The 22352-nt window shown below is 37.3% G+C and overlaps 1 protein-coding gene across 2 annotated transcripts in view; it reads left to right on the top strand.

Moving 5' to 3' along the window:
- ARHGEF12 (Rho guanine nucleotide exchange factor 12) overlaps window positions 1-22352 on the top strand; it is a 165268-nt gene that overhangs the window by 129072 nt on the left and 13844 nt on the right. For both annotated transcript variants that reach the window (XM_065945620.1, XM_065945619.1), the window contains 11 exons: window positions 799-1011; window positions 7077-7209; window positions 7497-7532; window positions 7860-8014; window positions 9271-9417; window positions 10693-10778; window positions 15695-15820; window positions 17431-17545; window positions 19001-19101; window positions 20953-21030; window positions 22132-22207. In XM_065945620.1, the coding sequence (XP_065801692.1) occupies window positions 799-1011; window positions 7077-7209; window positions 7497-7532; window positions 7860-8014; window positions 9271-9417; window positions 10693-10778; window positions 15695-15820; window positions 17431-17545; window positions 19001-19101; window positions 20953-21030; window positions 22132-22207 (1266 nt within the window). The remainder of the gene's footprint in view (window positions 1-798; window positions 1012-7076; window positions 7210-7496; window positions 7533-7859; window positions 8015-9270; window positions 9418-10692; window positions 10779-15694; window positions 15821-17430; window positions 17546-19000; window positions 19102-20952; window positions 21031-22131; window positions 22208-22352) is intronic.

Raw genomic sequence — 22352 nt, 5'->3', positions numbered from 1 at the left:
GATCCAGCACACCTGAGTGTCCCACCCTGTGAAGAATCCTCATTCAAATGTCATGATGCCCCTTGTTGAGAAACACTGAGAAGATGAAGGAAATCTTTAGAGAAGAGGTTGAGGAGAATGGAAAATTTAACAGATGGTAACCATGAGTTCCAAGGGATTCAGAAGAAGAATTGTAGGAGTTAGGGAAGGAACAATTTTAGGTTTAGAGATGTATAGAGCTATGTGAAGATGTGCACGGCTATGGGGTGCTTCTCATGGTGACTGATGTGAACACTGGTAACAGGCAGGATGGGAATTATTCTGCATGGTCTCTGAGGCGTGTCACGATGAAGAAATTGTGAGTGTTAGGGAGGAGTGGGGTAGGGGCTTGCTAAGAGCTCACAGAGCCAGCGGGCTTCCTCTTCACCCTGACAGGAATACAGCTTTGTGTGTGTCCATCGCTGTCTGTCGGTATCCACTCTCCCCCACCCAGTGCTGGTCTTCTCAGCTCCTTTTCTCAGGACCCTTCGTCCTCTGCCTCTTCTCTCCCCCTCGGCTTCTACCATCTCCCACCCTTTTCTCCTCCTCTTTCACTCTCCCTTGCCTTTCTCTCTCTCTCCACTCCCCCACCTCCATCCTCTTTCTTTCTTCCTACTTTTTTTCTACCTTCTTTCCTATCTTTCTGTCTATCTGTCTCTTCCTCACTCTGTGTAATTCATGTTATATGTTTCTAGGGCCCACCATGTTCTTTCTAAATTCTTTTCATCTTATTTAAAGCTGTTTTGCCACATGATTTATTAACTATTGCTTTCTGTTCAGTTGGCAGAGCCATGGAACTACAGAAGCAGCGCCACCCTAAGCACTTGTCCACACCCTCATCCGTGAGTCCTGAACCCCAGGACTCTGCGAAGTTGCGCCAAAGTGGATTAGCAAGCGAAGGAGCAGACATTGGATACCTGCCAGCCAATTCCATATCCTCCATGGTTTCAGGGGCCACTCTTTCCCAGGAAGGAGGGAAAGAGAATGATATGGGTGAGCTAATGCTGTCATTCAACTTAGCTAAGCATCAGAATTTTAAAACAACTATACTAAGAAATAGAGGGGCAGATTATTTAAATCAAGATTGAGTCACAGTTTAAAGATTGTAGTGTTCTATAAGCAGTGACAACTCTACTCTGAGTGGTAATTTTGAGTTATTATCCATTCAGAGAATATTTATGGAGCTTTCTGTCAGGCATTATCTCTATGGCCAATGTTAGCATGCAATAATTATACACAGATTTTTGCCCCATGCAGCTTAGCCTTCTGGAGAAGTGGTCGTAAATATCATAAATAAAATATTCAAGTTGTGGGGAGTGTTGAGAGAACTGGTCAGAAGTTAGAAGCATATACAGTGGGTCCTTGTTGTTGTTTCTCTATTCTACATATGGTAGTATGTATATCAGTAAAAATTATTCTGTATTTAAAAATGTTATCAATATAAAATGATAGAATAAAAACAACAAAAAATAAGAAAAGTAAAAGTAAGTTAGAGGCAGATATGTTTATGTGCGGTGCATCTAAAGAAGACTTTTAAAAAATCTGAGATACTGGGGTTTTTTTTTTAATGCTGATGGGAAGCCAGTTGAGAGAAAGAGGTTAAAAATGTGGGAAATGGACTATATAGCCAATAGAAAAAAGTTTTGAGAAGGAGAGAAGCAATGGTATGCAGAGTATATGTGAAGGGCAAGGTTATTAGCTGAGAGTGAGGATTTAGTGAGAAGGGCAAGAGGATTTGAAGAGTAAAGAAAGATAGGAAGTAATTGTAGGTAATTAAGGAAAGAGCTTATTACCATATTTCTTCATACTTGTTATAATCGGTTTCTTAAGCAAGTGAGCTGGGAGAATTAGGTCCTTGTGTTTGGAGAAGGAAATACCCGTTTGTATTGGTGATTTTGGAAGCGGTTCAGTTTCTGGTATGACAAAACCAAGGGTAGATCCGTGGGAGTGGTCACTGAGGTGGCAGAGAGGGGGTTCCTAGTGATGGAGCAGGTGAGGCCCCAAGGAGCCAAAGGCTTAGATACGTTATAGACATGGATTTTGTGGTGGCCTCGTTTGATAATAGCATGGTGAGCCAGCAGCCAAAGGTTCAGTGTTGCTAGATGGCTCTTGGTAATGACCACATGACATTATTCAGAGAGTGAGCACCTCAGTGGAGCAAGGAATTTTTATAAGAAAGTAGGATAATAGTCTAAAAGTAGTCCTTAGGAAAAAGAAGAGTCTCTGTCTCATCACCCTGCAGTACATAGTCTATGACAGAAACATCAGTCTCTATCTGAGGGACCTGTAGCAGAAGACAAAGAAGTAGCCGTGACGTTTGTAGAAAAGCCTGGAGGTTCAGTCTTACGTGGAATTCTGAAGATATTGGATTGAGTAATGCCTTATTTCATGGCTGTCGTGTCTCACTGAAATAAAAGAACAGTAGGTAATGAAGAAACAAAAAGCGTACAGAGGAGAAGCCGAGGAAGAGAAGATATTCTTATTCATAAGAGATTTCCACAAATTGGGTCACAAGTGGTTTGATTGATGAAAGGACATAAAGGAAGTAGGAGCCCATAGCTTGTGTAAGGAGTCCAAGGTGGGACCCATTGGAACTCAAAAGAGACATTGGGCTTAAGAGTTGTCATATGAATTACAGAGTGCATGAGGAAGAGGTAAAACTGAAAATGATGAATTCACAGAAGATCTATAATCAAAACAGTTCTGTCAGCAACTTTTGATTCTTACATTACAGAATACAAGCAGTCATTCCTATATCAAAAGAAAATGAATGTGTTCTTTGTTACATAAGTTGAAATCAGACTGATTATATCCTTTATAGCTGGAGATGGAGAAGGTTATACAGTCTGCAAAAACAAGACCTGAAGCTGACTGTGGCTCAGATCATGAGCTTCTCATTGCAAAATTCAGGCTTAAATTAAAGAAAGTAGGGAAAACCACTAGGTCATTCATGTATGATCTAACTCAAATCCCTTATGGTTTTACAGTGGAGGTGATGAGCAGTTCAAGGGATGAGATCTGGTAGACAGAGTGCCTGAAGAACTGGGTGGACAGAGGTTCATAACATTGTACAAGAGGTGCTGACCAAAACCATCCCAAAGAAAAAGAAATACAAGAAGGCGAAATGATTGTCTGAGGAGGCCTTACAAATAGCTGAGCTAAGAAGAGAAACGAAAGGCAAAGGAGAAAGGGAAAGATATACCCAGCTGAATGCAGAGTTCAAGAGAATAGCAAGGAGAGATAAGAAAGCCTTCTTAAATGAACAGTGCAGAGAAATAGAGGGAAAACAATAGAATGAGAAAGTCTAGAGAGCTCTTCAAGAAAATTGACGATACCAGGGGAACATTTCATGTAAAGATGGGCACAATAAAGGACAGAAGCAGCAGGGACCTAACAGAAGCAGAAACTGTTAAGAAGAGGTGGCAAGAATACACAGAAGAACTATATTAAAAAGCTATTAATGACCCAGATAACTATGATGGTGTGATCACTCACCCAGAGCCAGACATCCTGGAGTGTGAAGCCAAGTGGGCCTTAGAAAGCCTTACTATGAACAAAGCTAGTGGAGGTGATGGAATTCCAGTTGAGCTCTTTCAAATCCTAAAAGATGATGCTGTGAAAGTGCTGCCTTCAATATGCCAGCAAATTTGGAAAACTCAACAGTGGCCATGGGTCTGGAAAAAGTCAGTCTTCATTCCAATCCCAAAGAAGGGCAGTGCCAAAGGATGTTCAAACTACCATACAGTTGTGCTCATTTCATGTGATAGTAAGGTAATGCTCAAAATCCTTCAAGCTAGGCTTCAACAGTATTTGAATTAAGAACTTCCAGATATACAACCTGAATTTAGAAAAGGCAGAGGACCAGAGATCAAATTGCCAACATCCATTGGATCATAGAAAAAGCAAGGGAATTCCAAAAAAACATCTACTTTTGCTTTATTGACTATGCTAAAGCCTTTGTGTGGATCACAACAAACTGTGGAGAATTCTTACAGAGATGGGAATACCAGACCACCTTACCTGAAAAAGCTGTATGCAGGTCCAGAAGCAACAGTTAGAGCCAGACATGGAACAACAGTCTGGCTAAAAATTAGGAAAGGAGTACGTCAAGGCTGTATATTGTCATGCTGCTTATTTAACTTATATGCAGAGTACCTCCTGCAAAATGCTGAACTGGATGACTCACAAGCTAGAATCAAGATTGCAGGGAGAAATATCAACAACATCAGATATGCAGATGATAACCACCCTGATGGCAGAAAGTGAAGAGAAACTAAAGAACATCTTCATGAGGATGAAAGGAGCATGAAAAAACTGACTTAAAACTCAGCATTCAGAAAACTAAGATCATGGCATCTGGTCCCATTACTTCATGGCAAATAAATGGGGAAAAAGTGGAAACAGTGGCAGATTTTATATTCTTCGGTTCCAAAAGCACTGTGGATGGTGACTGCAGCCATGAAATGAAAAGATGCTTGCTCCTTGAAAGCAAAACTGTACCATACCTAGGCAGTGTATTAAAAAGCAGACGTCAGTTTGCCAACAAAGATCCATAGAGTTAAAGGTATGGTTTTTCCAGTAGTCATTTACGGATGTGAGAATTGGACCATAAAGAAGACTGAGTGCTGAAGAAAGACTGATGCTTTCAAACTGTGGTGCTGAAGAAGACTCTTGAGAGTCCCTTGGATGGCAAGGAGATCAAGCCAGTGAATCCTAAAGGAGATCAGTCCTGAATATTTACTGGAAGAACTGATGCTGAAGCTGAAGTTCCAATACTTGGTCACCTGACGTGAAGAGCTGACTCATTGGAAAAGACACTGATGATGGGAAAGATTGAGGGCAGGGGGAGAGGGGAGTGACAGAGGATGAGATGGTTGGATGGCATCACTGACTCAGTGGACAAGAGTTTGAGCGAACTCGGGGAGACAATGAAGGACAGAGAAGCCTGGCATGCTGCAGTCCGTGGGGTCACAAAGAGTTGGACATGACTTGGCACAAGCTGAGTGAATTGCGTAGTGCCATGGTACACAGTTGTTAAGTCCTCCGTGGTATTAGTGCCCTGAGGCTCACTTTAGGGGACCTAAAGCCTGTCAGTAGGCATGCCAGGGGCTTATGCCACTCAGAGGAGCTTCTAGCTGAAAGGACCCTACTTCTACATAGCAGAACAGGAAAGCCAAGTCGCTGCTAAGTCTTTCATTCTTACACATGAGCAGCATTACTCACTTTGGCCAGAAGCTATGAGTCAAGACCCAAGATAATACATACTGCCAAACCTATTAGGGGCATAAAGAGGAAAATACAAAAGAAACAGAAAAACTGCCACTAGCAGAAAATAATTTAGGTAATAAGAACTTATAAAAATACCTCCAAATTAGATAGTATTCTTGAAGAAATTAAAGAGGTTGTTATATCTAAAGCAAGAATAGCATGTTATCAAAAAGGAGCCAGAGACCAAGAAGTCTTAATATAACTGTTACATATAATAGCTGTTTTATTAGTTATCAACTGCTTTGTGATAAATTATCCCAAAACTTAATGGCGTAACACAAAAAAATATTTACTGCTTCACATTTTTGGTACGTGAGGAGCTCAGGATCAGCTTAGGTAGGCAGTTTTGGGTTGGAACCTCTCGTAAAGTTGTAGTCAGGATATCAGCCAACCATCTGAAAGCTTAACAGGGCCAAGAGACCTGCTTCCGTGCTGCCACAGGTGGCTGGTGGCTGGTGACAGGAAGACTTCATGATTGAAACATGAAGCAAACAGTGGCATAATCTGAAAGTGATTGATGGAGTGTATGACTTTTATAAACATTCTATTTCAAGTGACCTAGGAGTTGTGTCATTGTACCAGTAGAAAAGAAAACATAATCCTAACTTAACATGCCTCTTAACCTGGAAAGAATGTTGTATTACAATATGTGTATGGTCACAATAATGTAAGTACACTGTTGTTTTTTTTTTTCAGACTCTTAGAATCATCCTATTAGGCGAAGCATAGAATATTTTTAGTTGTGGCTACAAATCAGAATGGAAATGTAAAAAATCCTCTTAAGGATACAAGTAAAAGTGTAACTGAAAGACATGAAAGGCAAAAGGAAAGATATATAATTAAAGAGAAGGATACAGACACAAATACCTAATGTGACATAGAGGAAAGTTAAGACACTTAACGCCTTGTTGGAACAAATATATCTATATATAATTCCATCGTTTAAACTTAGGGAATAACAGATAACTAGGAATAATAATATAGATGTTAACGAGTGGGAAGAAAAAAAGGAAGGGAAGTGAAAATGGGACGAATAAGTGAGCAAACTCTTCAAAGATGAGAAATATGGAGTTATTTGGAGGTAGACCATGATGATAGCCAAAATTTGAATGAAAAAGATTGGTACTTGGAGTAAAAAAGGATATAGAGAATGTTTCTCCATATGATGTGCTCTTCCTAGTAGTTGCCATGTCTTATGTTGATTTTTTTTTTTTTTAGCATTATCTCATTTTGTTTATTTTTTTTTTCTTTTTTTTTTTATTAGTTGGAGGCTAATTACTTCACAACATTTCAGTGGGTTTTGTCATACATTGATATGAATCAGCCATAGAGTTACACATATTCCCTATCCCGATCCCCCCTCCCACCTCCATCTCCACCCGATTCCTCTGGGTCTTCCTAGTGCACCAAGCCTGAGCACTTGTCTCATGCATCCCACCTGGGCTGGTGATCTGTTTCACCATAGATAATATACATGTTGTTCTTTATGTTGGTTTTTTTAAAGCTGTGTAAAAATGACGGACAGGGAAGCCTGGCATGCTGCAGTCTTTGGGGTCACAGAGTTGGACACAACTGAGCAACTGAATTGAACTGAACTGAAAAATGATATTCCAGTTTATTTTTAGTGCATGTTAAAATTTTATGTTAGAATTTTGTTTCTAGCTAACCTGCAGTTGTTTAAATAAGAATATGACCATGGGTGAGGCTGAAGCTTTCTGGGGGACTGATTTTTTTTTTTTAATCACTGTCCTTATTAACAACATCTGAATGTCTGACTTTTGTCTTTTCAGGATCAAAACAAGCTGGAGAAACGCCAGCATCTGGAGACTCCTTGGATGGCACTCCTCGTACTCCCAACACCATCTTTGATTTCCCACCTCCTCCATTAGACCAGGTGCAGGAGGAGGAATGGGAAGTGGAAAGGTAATTCAGTGGTGTCTTAGGGGTGTTTAGGGCATTGCTTAAAAGTTCCTCACTATATAGTATGCCTATACTTAGTATTCTACATGCTTTTTGGGGGAAAGAAATACAATTTATTGGTAGTAAATATTAGATAGGTACTAAAATGTTTCTTAATTTATTTGATATTAAGTCATTGCAATATCCAGAAGAATTATGTATCAGTCACTGTGGATTTTGAATATCTTTGTCATCAATTTTTTCATCACCATTTTATTTGTATGTTGACTGTCTATTCTCCATTGTTTTAGAGTGACTGAACATGGGACACCAAAGCCCTTTCGAAAGTAAGTAATCCTAAAGTAGCTTTCAGTGGGGCATATTTTAAGAAATATATCTTTTTTCCATTAAGTCCTAGTTTTAAAGGAAAAAAAGCCCTATGCGCAAATCTATTAGATAGTATAAAAGAAATTTCTTAATAAACACAACTATTTAAAAATTTATGGAGGCGTTTATAACACATGTTAGCTATTTTGTAAAGGAGGATGATGTTCTAGGCTCTGCTAAGTAATACTTCAGAAAGCTGACTGATTGACTGTAACGTAAAGATTTGTGCTGTCTCCCATTGTCCATATGATTTCCTGAAATAGAAATCATTATTTGTTCTTCATTAGGTTTGACAGCATAGCTTTTGGAGAAAGTCAGAGTGAGGATGAACAGTTTGAAAATGACTTAGAGACGGACCCACCCAACTGGCAACAGCTCGTCAGTCGAGAAGTGTTATTGGGACTAAAGCCTTGTGAGATCAAAAGACAGGAAGTAATTAATGGTGAGCTTAATTCATTTTTGTTATTCACATATATAGAGTTTTATTAGAGTTAAACCACCCCCAAAACTTGGAGTTTGCTTCAGAGTTTATACTCACCATTTGTTTTGAACAGAAAGGAAATTAATAGATGATCCCTGAACTTTCCAACTTAAAAATGCAAGTGATTGTATGATTCTTAATGATAATTTAAAAGGAAAATGTGTTTAGCATTCAAGTTATTTAAAATTCATATCATTATAGATCTTAAACGTGAAAAATCATTGAGACAACACTAGTGCCCTCACTTTACTTTCAGGCTCAGTTATTTTTTTGTGCATAGATTATAAATTAGAAAGCCATGGCTCAGACTAACTAATTGAATTAGTCAAGATCATGCAGCTGGTAAGTGATGGGAAGAAAACTAAAATCTAGGTCTTCCTTTATCCTTGTATAATGTTGTTTATTTTACCCTAGCATATATGACACAGAAGCTGTACCTATTACTATCTTTAAGTTGTGATTTGAATAAATATACTTCCTGTCTCTAGCAACATTGAGACATGGTGAAATTAAAAAGTTTGGCCTCAGAAATAAGAGTCTGTAGGCAGGACTTCCCTGGTAGTCCAGTGGTTAAGAATCCACCTGCTAATGCAAGGGATATGAGTTCAGTCCCTGGTCCCGGAAGGTCCCACTTGCTGCGGGGCAAGGAAGCCTATGTGCCACAACCCCTGAAGCCTGTGCTCCAGAGTCTGTGCTCTGCAACAGAAGAGGCTACCACAATGAGAAGCTGATGCTTCACAACCAGAGAGTAGGCCCTGCTTGCTGCAAACCAGAGAAAGCCCACAGGCAGCAGCAGACACCCAGGGCAGCCTACTTAATTAATTAAAGAGAGGTAATGGGCAAGTTAGGTAACGTAGAATGCTATTACTTCTGAAGAGGGCTCAGTTAAAAGACTATGATATTTGGACTTATAGTTTTCCAGTATTGTAGTTGTGATTGGTTGGTGCTGGCAACCAGTGGATTTTGGAGTACATTGTTAGCTTGTAAGTACAAAATAGTTTTAAATGATACTCTTCATTTAGCAGTATTCAACTCTTAGAGCCAGTATATAGTAGAATTTCATGGAATTAAGAAGTGACTTCAGAGATACCATATCCTGTCAAAAATGTAAATAATGATTATATTACTCATTTGGTACTTAATTTCAGCCAAAGCCTATGTTTGATCTCATTCTAATAAGTAAGGTAACATTTTATGTCTCCTATTTTTCTGCTTAGAATTATTCTACACTGAAAGAGCTCATGTTCGAACATTGAAGGTTCTAGATCAAGTGTTTTATCAGCGAGTGTCCAGAGAAGGAATTTTGTCACCTTCAGAACTACGTAAAATTTTTTCAAACTTAGAAGATATTCTTCAACTTCACAGTAAGATAAATTGACTCTGATCTTTGTTCCTAACATTTCCAGTAGATAAAAGATCATTGGTATAAAAAGGCACCATAACAGTAAAAATCTTACAAATAATTGTATCCATGTTGGCATTCCTAAAATTCTATAATTATATGTGAGCATAAGATAAAAAAAAATTGGATCTTTGAATTTCTCCCCAATTCTTTACTTCTACCACATCAACTTTTTTTTATTCAGAATATTAACACAGAACTTAGGGCCTAAAGTCAATGCTTAAGACAAAAAGCATAGTTAAAATTACCCTTGGAAATTCCCGATTACTTACATTATATATGTTTTTTAAAATATATAATCTGTATAATATATGTATAAATATATTTTGTAAGTAGTGATATATAGCATATAATCCAAAACTTTTAGGAATTAAATTATTTTATGGTTTTGTTGCTTGGAATGCTTGAATGAGTACATTAAAAATCAGTGCTGCTGTCTGTCCCTGGTTGTAGTCATCTTGGGCTTTGGAGACAATAGTATCAGTTCCTCTCTTTGTAAGTCACTGTTTCTCCAGGGCCCTTACTTTTAGTCTTTCTTTCATCAAGGATGCCATCACCACCTGGCAACGACCACCCACCGAATGGTTTCCTTTTGCTCCTATGTGGGTGATCCTGAGTCTCACCAGTGTGCATGACACATTTGAGCATGATGATGTCTATTGCCTGGAAACATGTTTTGAGAGAAATAGTGGGCGGAGTCACTCGTACAGTTGAAGTTTGTTTTCTAACAAGCATGACTGGTTACAGATGGAATCTTGAGGTTAAATGTGTATTTGATGCCCCTATACTGTATATAATGTGCTAGTTTCCACATTATTTTATGCTTTGGCAACTGATTTTCATATAGAAATAAAAATATGTAGATGTATAGGAATTATGTCCAAATTTATATTTAAGGCAATTAGAAGCTATGTGGCTTAGTCGCTAAATCGTGTCTGACTTTTGCAACCCCATGGACTGTCGCCCACCAGGTTCCTCTGTCCATGGTATTTTCTAGGCAAGAATACTGGAGTGGGTTGCCATTTCCTTCTCCAGGAGATCTTTTGGACCCTGGAATTGAACCTGGGTCTCCTGCATTGCAGGCAGATTCTTTATTGACTGAGCTATGAGGAAAAAAGCTATACTACTCTGAAAATATATATATTTTTTTAATTTAGATTCATGATGCTACTAGTATCTCAGCCTGAAATGAATGTATGCTTAATTTTTTTTCATCGTTTCCCCCCACCCCCCTTAGTTGGGTTGAATGAGCAAATGAAGGCTATTCGGAAGAGGAATGAGACCTCTGTTATTGATCAGATTGGGGAAGATTTGCTGATCTGGGTAAGGACATTGGCGATTTCATTTAAAAATTTTCATAGGCATTTGATCAGATTTAAGGTTAAACTGCTAACCTTCCCAAGTATGCAAACTCATCCTTTAATGTAAAGATAAAAAGGGTCCAAGTGTGTATTCTTAATTAGTCTAATAAGTGCCCATTCAACTGCATTCTCTTTTCTCATCAAATTAAAGATAATAGTCCTTTGTGTTTTAAAGAATGTAGAGTAAAATGGACCTTGATAAAAATAATTTAACTGATGTGGAATTTTAACTGTCTTTTGTTGTCAAAATCTCAGAAATGTACTGTAAAACACTGGACAATTATAGATCGATAGCTACCATCACAGAAGCAGAAAAGTGAAAATTACTTAACCTTATTTACAGTATAAGGAAACAGAGTTCAGAGACTATAGTAGCTGCTTGGCATTGCTTTTATCTTTCTGGCTGACTCTTTGTCAGCATATACTCACTGTTCTAGGTGCTGGGGATACAGTGGCAGTCAGAACAGATATGGCTCCTGCCCTTGTGGAACTTATAATCAGTAGGGGAAAAAGAATAGTCATTATTTAAAGTGTGATTAGTGTTACAAAAAGGGGAGAATACAGGTTATTTTGGAAATAGACAGCAGGGACACCTAAACTTGGAGCATACAGAAAATCTTGCTACAGGAAAGTGGGTTTGATCTAGATGCTTAAAAAAAGTCCTGTAGTTAAGTCTATGAGTAATAGTAAAACCTGTGACGTGGTTCCCAAAATTTTAACACTGGTTGAACAGGAACTGTTTAGATATGCCAACAGATACTTACTTCAGTATGTAGACTGCTTGAGGAAATGCCAAAAGATTTTGGTAATTTTACAGTGATAACTTTTAAAAAGATTAAAATTATTAGAGCTAATTAATGGATATATAAAGTTACAGGATATAAAATCAACACACAGAAATCTCTTGCATTCCTGTACACTAACAATGAGAAAACAGAGACATTAAGGAAACAATTCCATTCACCATTGCAACGAAAAGAATAAAATACTTAGGAATACATCTACCTAAAACAACAAAAGACCTATATATAGAAAACTATAAAAAATGGTGAAAGAAATCAAAGAGGACACAAATAGATGGAGAAATATACTGTGTTCATGGATCAGAAGAATCAATATAGTGAAAATGAGTATACTACCCAAAGCAATAGATTCAGTGCAGTCCCTAACAAGCTACCAGTGGTATTTTTCACAGAACTAGATCAAAGAATTTCACAATTTGTATGAAATACAAAAAAACCTCAAATAGCCAAAGCAATCTTGAGAAAGAAGAATGGAACTGGAAGAATCAAACTGCCTGACTTCAGGCTCTACTGCAAAGCCACAGTCATCAAGACAGTGTGGTACTGGAACAAAGACAGAAATATAGATCAGTGGAACAAAATAGAAAGCCCAGAGATAAATCCATGCACCTATGGTCACCTTATCTTCGACAAAGGAGTAAAGAATATACAGTGGAGAAAAAACAATCTCTTTAACAAGTGGTGCTGGGAAAACTGGTCAACCACTTGTTAAAAAAATGAAACTAGAACACTTTCTAACACCATACACAAAAATAAACTCAAAATGGATTAAAGATCTAAACGTAAGGCCAGAAACTACAGAACTCCTAGAGGAAAACATAGGCAAAACACTCTCCGACATAAATCACAGCAGGATCCTTTGTGACTCACCTCCCCGAATATTGGAAATAAAAGCAAAAATAAACAAATGAGACCTAATTAAACTTAAAAACTTTTGCACAACAAAGGAAACTATAAGCAAGGTGAAAAGACAGCCTTCAGAATGGGAGAAAATAATAGCAAATGAAGCAACTAACAAAGAATTAATCTCAAAAATATACAAGCAACTCCTGCAGCTCAATTCCAGAAAAATAAATGACCCAATCAAAAAATGGGCCAAGGAACTAAACAAACATTTCTCCAAAGAAGACATACAGATGGCTGAAAAGCACATGAAAAGATGCTCAACATCACTCATTATCAGAGAAATGCAAATCAAAACCACAATGAGGTACCATTTCATGCCAGTCAGAATGGCTGCTATCCAAAAGTCTACAAGCAATAAATGCTGGAGAGGGTGTGGAGAAAAGGGAACCCTCTTACACTGTTGGTGGGAATGCAAACTAGTACAGCCACTGTGGAGAACAGCGTGGAGATTCCTTAAAAAAACTGGAAATAGAACTGCCATATGACCCAGCAATCCCACTGCTGGGCATACACACTGAGGAAACCAGAATTGAAAGAAACACGTGTACCCAAATATTCATTGCAGCACTGTTTATAATAACCAGGACATGGAAGCAACCTAGATGTCCATCAGCCGACAAATGGATAAGAAAGCTGTGGTACATATACACAATGGAATATTACTTAGCCATTAAAAAGAATACATTTGAATCAGTTCTAATGAGGTGGATGAAACAGGAGCCTATCATACAGAGTGAAGTAAGCCAGAAAGAAAAACACCAATACAGTATACTAACACATACATATGGAATTTAGAAAGATGGTAATGATAACCCTGTATGCGAGACAGCAAAATAGACACAGGTGTATAGAACAGTCTTTTGGACTTTGTGGGAGAGGGCGAGGGTGGGACGGTTTGGGAGAATGGCATTGAAACATGTATATTATCATATGTGAAATGGATCGCCAGTCCAGGTTTGATGCAGGATACAGGGTGCTCAGGGCTGGTGCACTGGGATGATCCAGAGGGATGGGATGGGGAGGGAGGTGGGAGGCGGGGTTCAGGATGGGGAACACATGTACACCCGTGGCGTATTCATGTCAGTGTATGGCAAAAGCAATACAATATTGTAAAGTTATTAGCCTCCAAAAAAAATAATAATAATAATTTCAGCCAGACTAAATAAGTATTCTGTAAAAAAAAAAAATAATAAAGTGAACAAAGCAAGATTAAAAAAAAATTAAAAAGTAAAAATCTTAAAAAAAAAAAGATTAAATACTGGAAAGTTGACCAAAACAATCTTCATCTTACTCCTTTCACTGATGGTGAGATTGTGACTCAGAATCTACTAATCTATTAGTAGATCTCTTCTTAATGATCAGCCACTTGACATGTAAAACAGGATCAGGGAATCCTAATGCAGTCTCACCTTGCATTTACTGAACTTTCCAAAGCATTTTCTCCTTAGACCCATGCTGGCATTATTGTTGTTAAGGAAACTTAACTTCCTTGAAAATGCAACTTGTTCTGTGGCTACTCTGTGGTCATGTGACTCATTTTGTTTCTTGATCTTTGAGTTCTGTGGGCTTGGCAGCACGCTACCAAACTTGAAATAGAAAATTTGTAGTATGACATAGCATAGCATGAATTTTCTTCTCCATTTGGATTTAAAAGTTGTAAGTCATATGGACTTAAGATATCAATCTTGATTCTGAAGCAGTTTAATTTACATCTCCTGTAAATAATGTTTAACACCAAGTGTCAAGTGAGATTCATCATTAATAAAGTACAAAAGTACAGTTGGTCCTCTTGTAAAAGTCCTTTGGACTACGTAAATATTACATGTGAAATAAAGATACCTCTTAAAAGTGGGACAGAAAATTTATTTTAGAGCATGTAAAAAGAATTGTATTCTTGACCAATGTGTTTTGCCTAGAAGAGGTTGAGGAGAAGCAAAATGGACTAACCAATTTGGTTAGTAGCTGCTTGGTACAAATGGTTAATTTAGGGCAAAGCACTGGCCAGAAATACTAAAAGCAGAAATCGTAAATAGGTGTCTAGATTTATTTTATCTTTTAAAAATAGTTTTGTAGAGTATTTTTCCAGTATTGGCCTCATGAGATCACCTTATATGTACATTTGCTACTAGTAAAACCACTGTAAAACTGCCTGAGGCTGAGGTGTTATTTTCTTTTGTAAACCCAGCTGCTGTTAGTAATTGCCTGGTACCTAGATTGACTAACATACCAAAAATTCTGCCATTCTCATCTCTAAATATGTAGAGTGTCATATTTAAGATAAGAAGACAACATTGGAGCAACCTATTAAAACACCACTTTGTATGCTTCATAGTTGAAGAGGAAAGTGCCGAGAGTTTACCTACAAATGCCCTGTGCTGTGCTGAGTCACTCAGTCGTGTCTGACTCTGCAGCCCCATGGACTGTAGCCCAGTAGGCTCCTCTGTCCATGGGGATTCTCCAGGCCAGAACACTGGAGTGGATTGCTATTCTCTTCTTCAGGGGTGTCTTCCCAACTTAGGGGTCGAACCCGCATCTCTTAACATCTCCTGCATTGGCAGGTGGTTTCTTTACCAGTAGCACCACATGGAAAGCCAGTAAAAAGTGTAATTTTTAGTAAAAGACATTCACAGGCTCATGAATCTTCCCCAAGAGAAATTTAAGGGATAGAGCTCCACCTTCTGTGGAGGTGATTTAATTTTATTGTGACCCAGAGAAGTTACGACCTGCCCTGGATTTCATAAGTAAGAAAGTAAGCTTGAATCCCAAGGGTTTTCTTCCTACAGCAGTAGGACAGTAATTTTTGTAAAGGTGTCAGATTCTAAGAAAATCAAATTTTAATCTCAGTCTTTAAGCATTTTGTGTCTCATATTCCCCAAGTGTCAACCTTTCTGTCAGATTTAGAAGTGGGATAGACTGAAAAGGTAGTAAGTTGTGGTAAGCTATGAACAAGAAAATACTAGACTATGATCAAAAAAGGTCTGGATATATTAGAGTCAGAAGTTTTTTAGTGGAGAATACTTGATAATCCATATAAAATATGTAGATTTCTGCTATCATTTGGGGATACTTACTGGGATATTGGAAGAATTGTGGCTGTCTCTCATTTTGCCTGGCCATAAATAAGCTCAGTATCCCATTCTCTATTGTGTTCTTTGTGTTCTTGGCACAGTTCAGTGGACCCGGGGAGGAAAAGTTGAAACATGCTGCTGCTACCTTTTGCAGTAACCAACCCTTTGCCCTGGAAATGATCAAGTCTCGCCAGAAGAAGGATTCTCGATTCCAGACTTTTGTGCAGGTGAGTTGAGTGAGTCATGTAACACACACACAAAAGAAAAAAATGCAATTTTTGGGGAGGTCGATTATGGAATGAACTAAGGGAATTCTAAGACTAAAATTTTGTATAAGGGTTATATCTATGTTTACATTTTTAAAGCCATGCATTATCTCTTAAATTACTGGAGGATATAAAGGTGATACTGTAATGGTGAATTATAAATAATATATGATGGGATTAAAATATTTGACATAGAAGTTCACATTGCCTTGGAGATATTGGCAGGAAATGGCCATGCACACAATTGAAATAACATTGTCAAAACATGAGAAGGGCCTTATAGCCAGCCCAGAGAAGAGTCAGACAGCAGCCATGCTTACTGGGCTATATATTGGTGTATATAACCATCAGTAAACTAGAGCCCATGGGCCATATCCAGCCTTGTCCCTGTTTTTGTAAATAAAGTTTTATTGGAACACAGTTTATTTTGTATTGCTGTAGACAAATCACCACAAATGTTCCAACTTGATGCAGATGTATCATGTCACAGTTTTGTAGTTTAAGAGTACAAATACAGTTTATCTATGTCCTTTCTTCATGCTTTCATCAGGCTGAAATCAAGGTATCACTTGCAGCTGCATTTCTCATCTGGGACTCTTTTAAGCTCACTGGTTGTTGGCAGAATTCATTTCCTTGTAAATGTATAATCAAGAACCCTGTCTTCTTGCTGTTGTTGGCTAGCAACTGCTCTGGGCTCCTAGCAAGCGCCCAAATCTCTTTGCCACACAGCCCCTGTAGGCAGTTTATAAGATGTGTCCTTCTCTTCCAGTCCAGTAGGAACATGTCTCTCTGACAGAGCTTGCTTTTAAAGACTCCTCTGATTAAGTCAGTCTCACCTAGGACAATCTCTTTTTTGATTGACTCATAGTTAACTGATAGTCACCTAATCACAGAAGCGATAACCCATCATATTGATAGGTTCTGCCCACACTCAAGGGCAGGGAGTGGGTTATACAGGTTGTACACCATAAAATTGGAATCTTGGAGGCCGCTTTAGAACTCTACTGCACAGAGCCAAGTTCATTCCTTTAAGTATTGTCTCTGGCTGCTTTTGTGTTAAAACAGCAGATGGAATAGTTCTGAGAGAGACTGATGACATGCCAAGCCGTGTCTGGCATATTATTGAGAAGTGTGCAGACCCCTGTTACAGCTGAGCTGATATATCTATATTTATGATCTACTGTACCTACTTAGAGTGGCAGATAGCAGATAATTGATTAGATTTTGGTAGGAAAGCCAGTTGTTGGAAAATGTAACTAGATTTTCTTAGTATGTAAAGATAAAACTTCTTTCACAAGAAAGCAATTGTTAGAGATGATTATGGATATTCTCAATCCTTGCTTAAACAGATAGCACAGAGCCATTTGCTGAGTGATAAAGGCTGCGTTATATGATTAAAGGAGAAAACAGAAGTGGAGTGTGCCAGTGGCATGTCTTGGCAGGTTTTAAGTCTTGATTTAATAACCAGAACTATGATGCTGAAGACATTTGTATGATGAATATATGGTGCATGTTAGGTAATTACAGTCCTAATAAGAATTACAAATTCACTTATTTGCCTTTAATTTTAGGATGCTGAGAGTAATCCACTCTGTCGTCGTCTACAGCTAAAGGATATCATTCCCACTCAAATGCAAAGGCTTACTAAGTACCCTCTTCTCTTGGACAATATTGCCAAATACACAGGTACAGCATTCTCACTGAAATTAAAGAGCTTAAGAATAACAACAACAAAAACACATTTTGCTGAATAATCTCTCACAGCATCCTGGTGTCTGGCACTTTGAATTTCCAAGTAGTATGGCAAAATATTCTAGCAAGATTCCAGTTGTCTTCAGGCTATTTGATTTAATATGCTCCATTAGTAGCGCAAGCACAGGGTTTAAGCAATCTATGGATCATGGTTAAATCTGGCTCACACATATTTTTGTAAGTAAAGTTTTATTGGAACATAGTCACGCTCAATTGTTGAAATATTATCTCTGACTACTTTTGCTGTACAACAACAGGGTTAAATAGTTGTGACAAAGACCATTTGGCCTGTAAAATATACAGAAAAAGTAGGAAAAGTTTACCAATACTTCCTCCAGCTTGTATCATCATATTTCCTTTGGTGAAGGCCTATACCGGATTGAAGAGATATTTTATATCTATTGATATGTACTTTCATTAAGTCCAATCAGTGTATTATCATTCCAGCTCTCTTTTTTTAAACTAAGAAGTGAATCTGAGTTTCTCAGTTGAGCTTTAGGTTCTTATACTTACTTAGTTCTCAATACTTTTGTGTAATTAAATGCCCATTTCTTATGCCTGGAATTTGAAAATATTCATACACATTAATTTTTATGCTTTAATATATTTATTTGGCATAATTGAACTATTGTTTAGGGGATTATAATTTCAAATATTCTGATTTGGTATTCTTTACCAAAACATAACCTCAGCACAATCTCAATACATTTTGGTGAATTTCATCTTCTTTTAATGATAACAAGTATTGTAAATTATTTTCTTTCTTTAATCCCAAATTTAAAGAAACTTATTTTGGAGCTATTTTTAATTATTTTATCACTCACAAATATTGCTTAACTAGTCAACTGTACGTAATCTTGTAGGCTGTGCACTTTGAAATTGCAAGGAGAAAGGAGTCTCATTTATATAAGCTTACAGTGTGAATGAAACCCGCTGCTTGGGGTGGGCTTGACACTTGATATAAAGCATCCTCCTCACGTTTGATTTCTTTTTAAAAATTAGTATTTATGCTTAAAGACTGTGATAAGAAGTCTTACCTGTCCAAAGACTACCTAAATTGATATTCTGTTGTAGGTTTTTTATCCTGGTATAAAAATATTCAGGGTCTTAGTATGCTTTCATACTGTTGAAATAAAGTGGTATCTCCTTTATATATATGTGTATATGTATACACACACACACACACACACACACACACACACACACACACACACGTAGGTTTTTTATCCTGGTATAAAAATATTCAGGGTCTTAGTATGCTTTCATACTGTTGAAATAAAGTGGTATCTCCTTTATATATGTGTGTATATGTACACACACACACACACACACTTATATTCTTTTCTGATTTCCTCCATTTTACATTTTGGGTTTTTTCACTGTATTTAGAGTGGCCTCCAGAAAGGGAGAAGGTGAAGAAAGCTGCAGATCACTGTCGTCAGATCTTAAATTACGTGAACCAGGCTGTTAAGGAGGCAGAGAACAAGCAGGTAAGAAGGAAAAGGCAAGAAGACACAGGATGGCAGTGAGAATAAGAATGTTAAATTAGTGTTACCCAGAGCCTGTTCAGTAACCCTTGTAGCTGTTGTTACATAATTGAAGGGCGGAACACTGGTTACCTATTCATGTAGTAGGTGGGTCCAGATCAGTTTGTGGTAGGACGTCAGAGTTGTGTTTGGCTCTCTTGAGCATCTTCTAGCTGCTCGTTTGCTCATTCATTCAGTCTGTTGATAAAACTTTGGAAAAATAGGAACTTTCAAGTTTGTTGTTTGTAATGTAAAATGTTATTACCCCAGAGGGAAAATTAGAAATTTATATCTGAATTTAAAAAACACATATTCACATGTTCATCCTTTGATCCAGCATTCTCTTTTTAGTGATCTACCCAAGAGAAATGAAGATATATGCCCATAGACTCCTATTGGAATGTTTGTAGCATAAACCAAATGTAGTATAGTCATAAACTAAAGTAATACCAGCAATAATGGATGAATCTCACAAACATTATTCTGAGTGAAAGAAACTGGACGCAAAAGTGTACACACATATATATATTCTGTTTAGTGAATTTATAAGACCTAGCTAAACTAATTTATGGTGAAAAAAATCAGAAAAGTGGTTTGTCACTGAGGATGTAGGGTCAGATATTAGCTAGGAGGAAGTATGAGAGAGCTTTCTGAAGTGATGGCCATATTTCATATCTTGATAGTTTGATTTTGTAAGTATATGCATTGATAAAAGCTCATGGAAAGGTGCACTTAAAATGTGTACATTTCACTGTATGTAAATTTTACTTTGAAAAAAACAACTGTAAACAAATATTGAACTCCCATTAATGATATTGAACTCTTGTTAGCTCTGTTAATGATAAAATGTTTAAAATGTGCTTATAGCTTATTTTGAAATACATCCAAAATATCAAATGGATAGATGGATAGATAGAGGGATGAATAGATGGACAGATACATGACAGAACAGATATAGCAGATGTTAATTGTGGAATGTAGATGAGTATAGGGGCATTTACTGTATACATGCCGACCTTTCTATTTAGAAATATTTTATAATCTTGGGGAAAATGCATGTAACCTTTAATCCAACCATTCTTCTTTGGAAGTGGATACTAATATACACGTCCATTAGTAAGATGTAATTCAACTTTAGTTTTTTCACAAAATTGAATACCACACAGCCACTGAAAAAATGAGTCCACTCTATTTGCTAATGGAACCATCAGCAAGATATACTGATGTGATGCACACACAGGAATGTGTCTGTGACTATATTGTTATTTTTGAATAAGTGATAGACATATGAAAATATTGTTACCATATATTTCTTTTAAAAAGGGTATATCTACAGACAGCATGCACAGAGGCAAGCTAACTTATATCCATATGTGTTCTTTTTGCTTAGAATTTTCCTCATAGGCTAACCAAGAAATGGGCATTAGTGATTACTTCTTTAGAGGAAACTGGGTGTGGGGAAGGCGCGGACAAGCATAGAGGGAGACTTACTGTTTTTTGTGTGCCTTATATTACCTTCTGAATTTTGTACCATGTACATGATTTACATATTTAGAAAGTAAATACAAACTAGTTAGAGGCCAGAGAGTTTGAAAAAAGATCGGAAGAGCTAAAGAGGTGGAAGGAAAACCAGGAGAAGGTAGTATCACCAAAGCCAAAAGAAGGGAGTGTTTTAAGAAAGAGTGAGTTGTCAGTTGTGGCTAATGTTGCAGAGCGCTCAGTAAATGCAGGGGGAGTGTCCACATTCAATTAAGAAACAGGGAGGCCATTGATCTCCAAAGGAGTAACCTTAGCTCCATCCTGTCTGATTTCCAGCGCTTGGAAGATTATCAGCGTCGCCTTGATACCTCTAATCTGAAGTTGTCAGAATACCCAAATGTTGAAGAGCTCAGGGTAAGAGATGGTCTAATCATTACTTAAAAAGTAAAATGTACTCAAGACCTCACAGATGATTAACATCTCAGTGGGAACATACATCACCTAAAGGAGTTCTTATATCATAGATAGTCTATACTAAGAATTCTTTTCTTCCTTTTAAATGTCTTGGTCTGTGTGTAAAGACAGTAAAGTCTTTCATCAGAGGAATATTTTGTGTGAAACTAACTTTTTGTGACAAGAATTTGCAGGAGACTAAGGAACATTCCTTATTGTTAAATTTAATTTTATTGTACTCTATAGTTTGAGTAAGAGTAGGGCTGTTTACTGTGGGAACTTTCTAGATTTTTGAGTTAAGGAACATAATTATTTTTCTATGAAGCTCTTCCAAAGTATTAAAGTTGAAACCATTACTGGAATGAAGTCAAATATTTATGAATTCCTATCTCTAGTACATGACGTTTTTGTAGTAATTAACGTATGAGGATTTTAAGTCTTTCTTGTACTGTTTCACTGGTTCTTTTGGCAGATTTATTTGGTGACCATTAAAATATACTTTTATGTCATACATAACAGTTTATCAAAACACATGCTGATATGCTGAGCTTCCTAACTTCCAGAGACTTAAGATTTTTCTAGAGCTGCTTATACTAAAAGATGATTCTCTCAAGTTATTAATATTTAGAGCAAGCCTGAGTACTTCCTGGACTTCTGTGAATGCTGTCCTTAGAGCTTTTCTGGAACAACAGTCTAGAACTCGGAGGCTTCATGTGCATAAGCCATGATCCTAGTTAGTTATACATGGGAGAAAATAAGGAAAGGGGTTGAGACTCTAGGGACTGAATGTTTACTTCATTTTCATTAGCTAGTATCTGTTTAGAGTGAGATTGGGAAGACTTTACTCGAGCATTTTTCTACAAGATGCATTTTCCTTTTTTAGAACATTTTATGTAGCTTACTTTAACTGGATTTTTATTCTATTTTCAGTAGCTGACAGATATCAATAATAGTGAATGTAAATGATATCTTTTATATTGGGAATTTCTTGAAAGGAGACACTGTGGAATATCATATATGTACTTGGAAATAATTTGTGTATAATTCTCCTTATTTTGGCAGAATTTGGATTTAACAAAGAGGAAGATGATTCACGAAGGCCCATTGGTTTGGAAGGTGAATAGAGATAAAACTATTGGTAGGTGTACTGTCTGCCAATTTGGGGGAGAGTAGAGAAAGAAAAAGAATAGGAAAGTTTCCTTATGCCAAAGAGAAAAGATATCCACTCACATTTTTCAGTTATAGCAGTTAGCAGTGGTACTTCGTGTTATTTATACATTTAC

Source organism: Muntiacus reevesi, chromosome 9 (genome assembly GCF_963930625.1).
Source record: "Muntiacus reevesi chromosome 9, mMunRee1.1, whole genome shotgun sequence".
Classification (NCBI taxonomy): domain Eukaryota; kingdom Metazoa; phylum Chordata; class Mammalia; order Artiodactyla; family Cervidae; genus Muntiacus; species Muntiacus reevesi.
Note: the sequence above shows the minus strand (reverse complement) of the source record. Positions and strands in the feature narration are given on the sequence as shown.